The sequence below is a fragment of the Neoarius graeffei genome, chromosome 7 (assembly GCF_027579695.1).
Source record: "Neoarius graeffei isolate fNeoGra1 chromosome 7, fNeoGra1.pri, whole genome shotgun sequence".
NCBI classification, from domain to species: Eukaryota; Metazoa; Chordata; class Actinopteri; order Siluriformes; family Ariidae; genus Neoarius; species Neoarius graeffei.
In genome coordinates, this window is record NC_083575.1 from 50,681,272 (window position 1) to 50,687,978 (window position 6,707).

A 6,707-nucleotide genomic window follows, 5' to 3' on the forward strand; every position below is an offset into this window, starting at 1 on the left:
TTTAAAGGCAGGATGAAACAGCTTGAGGTGGGTTGAATAAAAGAGGGACTGAGGAACAGACTCATACACAGAAACCTTAGCTTCTCTCTCTCTCTCTCTCTCTCTCTCACACACACACACACACACACAGAGCACTGTTCTTGAACCTGACAGATGTACAACATTAAATATAACTATAAATGGATAAGAACTAAGATACCTCATTGTTAAATACATTTAATTAATTGCTATATAAGATGAATTAATCTCAGGGTGGTGAACTCCACACCACACCACACCACACCACACCACACCACACCATTGTTGATTATTTTCCTATGATCTCACTGCCCATCATATTTTATTCCTTACAGTGAGACCTTCTCTCTCAGTGACTTGAATGGTATCTATCATTATTGCATGATTATTGGGAATTACAATATTACAAATTATAATATACAGTAAATTCTGAAAGTCAAATATTTGGATCAAATGTCTGAGTATCTGTAGGCTGTATGTTATCTTTCGGAGTAGCCTAAATATAAATGAGTCTGTACTGCCACCCAGTGCACACTATATAACACTATGTAATAGAACCATTACTCTTTTGGATCTCAGTAGATGTGTAGACCAGAGTCTCTGCAATTACCTACTCAGGCCAATATCGAGTATATTTCATTATCTTATTAAAATGACTATGTAATACTGTACATTTCCATGTAGGCCTATGCATGTATGTATGTATGTATGTATGTATGTATGTATGTATGTATGTATGTATGTATGTATGATTTTTTTTGCAATAATGATTCGATTTTATTGATTTAAAAAAGTCTGTAAATAGCATTCCATTTTAAAAGCTATTATTTCATCCTTCCAATGGATACTGTGTGTGTGTGTGTGTGTGTGTGTGTGTGTGTGTGTGTGTGTGTGTGTGTGTGTGTGTGTGTGTGTGTAAAAGTCAATCTCTCTTGCTGTGACACCAAACATGTCTGAGTGAAATTAAGGATTCAAACCTCTTTATTCAATCTGGTATTATTATTATTATTATTATTATTATTATTATACATGCCCTGTGATGACCTGGCGACTTGTCCAGGGTGTACCCCGCCTTTCGCCCGTAGTCAGCTGGGATAGGCTCCAGCTTGCCTGCGACCCTGTAGAAGGATAAAGCGGCTAGAGATAATGAGATGAGATGAGATTATTATACATTCCTTTCTTCACAGTTTCCCATAATATTCTGTTAAATAGTTGTTCATGTAACTTGTAGCACTTACATGTTGTAAATCACTGAAATGAACACGTTTTTGTCCGATTAAAGGATCCAATAATGCATCTTGTAACAACATCAACATGTTGCTGTGGATGTAACAAGTATTAACAAGGTTTAATCTTAATAGTTCATAGGCGGCACGGTGGTGCAGTAATTAGCACTGTCGCCTCACAGCAAGAAGGTTCTGGGTTCCAGCCCACTCCACTCTGTGTGGAGTTTGCGTGTTCTTCCCGTGTCTGCATGGGTTTCCTCTGGATGCTCTGGTTTCCCCTACAGTTCAAAGACATGAAGTTAGGTTAACCGGCTACTCTAAATTGTCCATGTGTGTGAATGGTTGTTTCCCAAGCCCAGAAATGGGAAGGTTGCGGCAAGAAGGGCATCCGGCGTAAAACTATGCTCCAATTAATATGGCATGCGGATCAATAGGGTCCACATGGACCCCGACCTGGAACAATGCTGGACAAGGGAGATGTAGATGATTAATCAGGACTGAGTGACTGTCTGGGCTGTAGTTTGTCTCTCAGTCCTAAAACAACTAGGGCTTGCCTGTGTATATAGGCAGCACAAAGTCATGTGGATTTACCAGAATGGCATGAGAAAGAGCAGTTTGAAGTCCTGTGATTATGTTTTGTTATATTACGTCATAACTTTTAAGTTCATCATACCAGCTCTTCCTTTAGCAAGTCACCTTATTGTCTTTTATAAATGAGGCTGGAAGAAGGTGGGTTGAAGGTAGCCGCTAGAAAAAAACGGACGCAGGAGCGTACCAGTGGATGATAATGGTACAGCACTGGAAGAGTGGAACATCCCATTTCCAGTGCTGAAAGGCGGGAAAGCGTGAAATCCCGCCACGACTGAGCCGCACAGTCCCGCAGCCGGACTCACGCTCGAGCTCGGAGGTTGCAGGATGCTGTCTGCAGCCCCTGGGTTTTGTTTCTTCCATTTTGTTCTGCGGTTCTGAAACCAGATCTTCACCTGGGTCTCTGTCAGGCTGAGCGCCAGCGCCAGGTTCAGTCTCTCGCACACGGACAGGTAGCGCGTTGTGCGGAACTTGTTCTCCAGCGCCACCAGCTGCTCGTAGGTGAACGCGGTTCGGGCGCGTCGGGGGCGCGCGCTCCCGTGATCCGACCGGGACCGGCGGCGGCGGCGCGCGGGATCCTCCGTGCTCGGTGCGTCTGCAACACATTTAATACTACTGCTGTCTTCATCGCCGTCCGCCTCATCCGGGTCTTTGGGACATGAGAGACGAGAGTGTGTGTCTCCAAGGGCGGTGGTCGTCTCCACATCAGGTGTGAGCGGCGAGCTGCACTGCTCTTCCTCTGTGCACACACCTGTTAATATTCCAACATCTCCTATTAGAACAGGTGCACCAACTCAATCTCACTCCAAGGAGTCAAAACTTTTATACAATCAGCTCATTCACTAATGTTGAATCCCCTCTTCTAAAGCAGTCTGCACACAATGATCGAGATGTTAAGCCAATCAGTGAGTTCATCCTGATTTTAAGCACAATGCTGAACATTGTGGGGTGTTTTTTTTTTTTGTATTTTGATCCTGATATTAAATCCTACTGCTTTATATGACCTCAAACTGCTCAATTACAGTACATTCCTTTCAGTGCTTTACAATTAACAATCAAAATGCTGGAGATGGAGAAAATTATATTCAAACAGTTCCTTAACAAATATGGAGTATTATGCTAATAAAACACAAACATATACAATTTGTTCTATCACTATACGTTCAAAAGTCTTAGGCACATTTTTTTTAGTAAAACTTTGTTATAGATTTTTATTTTATGACTTCTACTGAGCCAGTACAAAATCATTTTAGATTTCCAAACATTAGCTTTCCAGCACAAAATTAAATATTACGGGGGGGGGGGAATGTGTGTATGTCAGTAGAGAAAGCAGCATATTAAGTAAGAGACACTTTTCAGACAGAAACATAATGAAGGGTTTGGGTGCAAAATTAAGAAGCGAGTTTGACAGTCCAAGTGTCCAGAAGAACTGTGGCTGGTTCTGCAAGATGCTCAGTACAAAAACCTACAGCTCGTTTCCTTATCAAACTGCACTAACTGTACCTGAGACTATTTTTTAAAGCAAAGTGTGGTGACACCAAATATTGACTTTGTTTCATTTATTACTGTTTAATACCCTTTGCTTAATGTAGAAACATTTAATTTCATTATTTCTGAAGGTATCTTTGCTCTACACCATTTCTCTGCATGTGCCGAAGACTTTTGCACAGTATATTGTACACTACCGTTCAAAAGTTTGGGGTCACTTTGAAATTTCCTTATTTTTGAAAGAAAAGCACTGTTCTTTTCAATGAAGATCACTTTAAACTAATCAGAAATACACTCTATACATTGCTAATGTGGTAAATGACTATTCTAGCTGCAAACGTCTGGTTTTTGGTGCAATATCTCCATAGGTGTATAGAGGCCCATTTCCAGCAACTCTCACTCCAGTGTTCTAATGGTACAATGTGTTTGCTCATTGCCTCAGAAGGCTAATGGATGATTAGAAAACCCTTGTACAATCATGTTAGCACAGCTGAAAACAGTTGAGCTCTTTAGAGAAGCTATAAAACTGACCTTCCTTTGAGCAGATTGAGTTTCTGGAGCATCACATTTGTGGGGTCGATTAAATGCTCAAAATGGCCAGAAAAATGTCTTGACTATATTTTTTATTCATTTTACAACTTATGGTGGTAAATAAAAGTGTGACTTTTCATGGAAAACACAAAATTGTCTGGGTGACCCCAAACTTTTGAACGGTAGTGTATATTACATTAGTAATACAAAGATTTACAATTTACAAACAAACAAAGAGCTAAAAAAAATGATCCATATATTCGTTCTAAATATATATTCCTTGTGGTGCAGGACCAGGACCAGGACCATGGGCTAAAGATAGAGATGGAGAGTTATTCTCAGTTAAGTGCGAGCAACAAAGCTAAGGTTAAGAAGGGGACTTCGGTGGATTGGACTATAATCCCTTAATAATTTATAAATCACAAATCGCTTCAAATGTCGTGTCGCGGAAAGAAATCCCGGTTAAATCCAGCTCTGCCATCTACCCGTGACGTGCTAATAGAGTTTCATATTTGTCGGCAAATCGATAAATGTCATCTATTTAAAGGGAAGTTTTAATCGAGCGATATTTGGGATCAGACATGGAAGGGGGTTTAAAGTTTGTAGCTACCTGCAAGGTGCTGGAGGGAGATATGCAGGATCCAGTAATGGAATATCGATCAAAGTGAGCGCAGGCATCCTCAATGGGGCGATTTAAACAATTATCTGCCCTCCCTGCCCCTATGCCAATCACACTCTCAACTGCAGCAGGCGGCTCTTTGTGACTGGGGAAGGAAACACGGCCTTGGAAATTAAGGGAAGGTCATGTACAGACAAGTGAATACTGTGTAATGTAGAAAAATAAAATAAAAGACTACTTCTCGTGCAATAACTGTGCAGTACTTTTGGGTACCTTTGAACATCTTTTACTAAAATTAGATTAATAATAATAATAATAATAATAATAATAATAATAATTTTATGGACGAATAGAAAAATTATCCTGGTAGCTATTAAGATATAAAACAGAGTTTATCACGCAAAGTTTAGCAGGTCTGAATTTCAAATCATGCACGAGATAAGAAAGGAGATTGTGCTTTACCTGAATTATGACTGATGAGTAAAGACTCAGTTGGAGAAGGAATATTTGTGCCAGAGGGTGAACTGGACATGTTTTCAAACTCTGAGCTTCGAAAAGGCGTCTCGCTGTTGGCTGTGCCGTCTAGCTTTTTACATGTGAACTTGTGAGGGTCCAAAATGTCCAGAACTGAAAAGGAAATTCTCTGAGCGGCGGCGGTTTTCAGAGCGGCGTCCTTTTGTTCAAACATGTTGAGTCGCGCGCGCTGCCCGGAAAACACCAGGGCACTTTGGCACTTCAGAGTTTTGCTTCCTTTATTCTCGCGCGCGCCTCTGAACCTTTTCCTGTTTAACGTCTGAGAGAGAGAGAGAGAGAGAGAGAGAGAGAGAGAGAGAGAGAGAGAGAGACTGGCGCGGCTCTTACCGGTGGATAGAGGGGTGTGTGTTCTCTTCCCGGTGTGTGTGTGTGGAGAGGTGCGCGCACTCTTCGTATAGATGGAGCGGCGCGCGCTCTTTACTGTGAACCGCTTCCGAACAAGCGCGCGCGCTCTCTCGCGCTCTCAGACCACGTGACTGGCAAGCTGACGGTTCGATGCTAACCCCCCCCCCCCCCCCCCCCCTCTCTTAATTGGCTTAAACAAGCTGCTACTTAAATTCCTCCACATTTAAATCAATAAAATGCTCCGCAGAGTGGCAGGCGAGAGGACGAGAGCACTGGAGCGATTAAACTCATCAATAGAAATTATGTCAAATTCACAAACTGTCCTCAACACAAGTAAATCAAAGCATTCAATAACATTATTTCTCATTATACCAGAATTTTGCTCTGCCATGTGTTTTGTTATTTTTCTGAACAAAAACTTGTTCACCGTTCATTGCTACCAGGCATATGAAGAAAAAAAAGTGTGTGTGTGGGATGGGGTGGGGGGGATTAGTACACTCAGAGGCGATTCTAGAGTCTGTTGTGGCCCCAAACAAAAATTTCCAGGGGGCCCTTCTGACCAGCGTTCATCACCATCTCATCTCATCTCATCTCATTATCTCTAGCCGCTTTATCCTGTTCTACAGGGTCGCAGGCAAGCTGGAGCCTATCCCAGCTGACTATGGGCGAAAGGCGGGGTACACCCTGGACAAGTCGCCAGGTCATCACAGGGCTGACACATAGACAACCATTCACACTCACATTCACACCTACGGTCAATTTATAGTCACCAGTTAACCTAACTTGCATGTCTTTGGACTGTGGGGGAAACCGGAGCACCCGGAGGAAACCCACGCGGACACGGGGAGAACATCCAAACTCCACACAGAAAGGCCCTCGCCGGCCACGGGGCTTGAACCCAACCTTCTTGCTGTGAGGCGACAGCGTTAACCACTACACCACCATGCCGCCCTCTTCAGTTTGGTGTCTCAGCTAATTCTTCAGTTCATTGCCACAAGGCATATGAAGAAAAAAAAGTGTGTGTGTGTGGGCTTAGTACACTCTTAGAAAATTGAGAACCCCTACGGAAGAGTTCTGTATCTGTCCGGAACGCATACATTTCACACCTGAGTATATGTTTTCACTTTGTGAATATTATCTGAGAACCACAAAGATACATTTCAACATGCTTTGCACTGAAACTGTGAACTCAAGCACAGTGTGTTATCACGTGGAAAAAAATGATAAATGAAAATGAATTAATCAGTTAAAAAAAACCACAGGGCACTGCATGTGAATGATGCACATATGACAAATGCTTTGTTCATGTGACTTTTATGTAAGGGTACTATGCCTCACTACCGTGAGTTGGCCTAGTG

General features: G+C 42.2%; 1 protein-coding gene across 1 annotated transcript; it reads right to left on the reverse strand.

Moving 5' to 3' along the window:
* Positions 1–1,951: 1,951 nt before the first annotated feature.
* Positions 1,952–5,158, reverse strand: nkx1.2la (NK1 transcription factor related 2-like,a). Its single transcript, XM_060924959.1, has 2 exons — positions 4,933–5,158; positions 1,952–2,604 (listed from the first exon to the last, which is right to left on the reverse strand). The coding sequence occupies exons 1-2, from the start codon at positions 5,156–5,158 to the stop codon at positions 1,952–1,954; spliced, it is 879 nt and encodes a 292-aa protein (XP_060780942.1).
* Positions 5,159–6,707: the final 1,549 nt, after the last annotated feature.

Excerpts from the sequence above, each read along its gene's own strand:
- nkx1.2la (XM_060924959.1), bottom strand. The coding sequence starts at position 5,158 with ATGTTTGAACAAAAGGACGCCGCTCTGAAAACCGCCGCCGCTCAGAGA. Across the intron at positions 2,605-4,932 it reads ACTCATCAGTCATAATTCAG|GAGATGTTGGAATATTAACA; the intron begins GTAAAGCACAAT and ends CTGTTCTAATAG.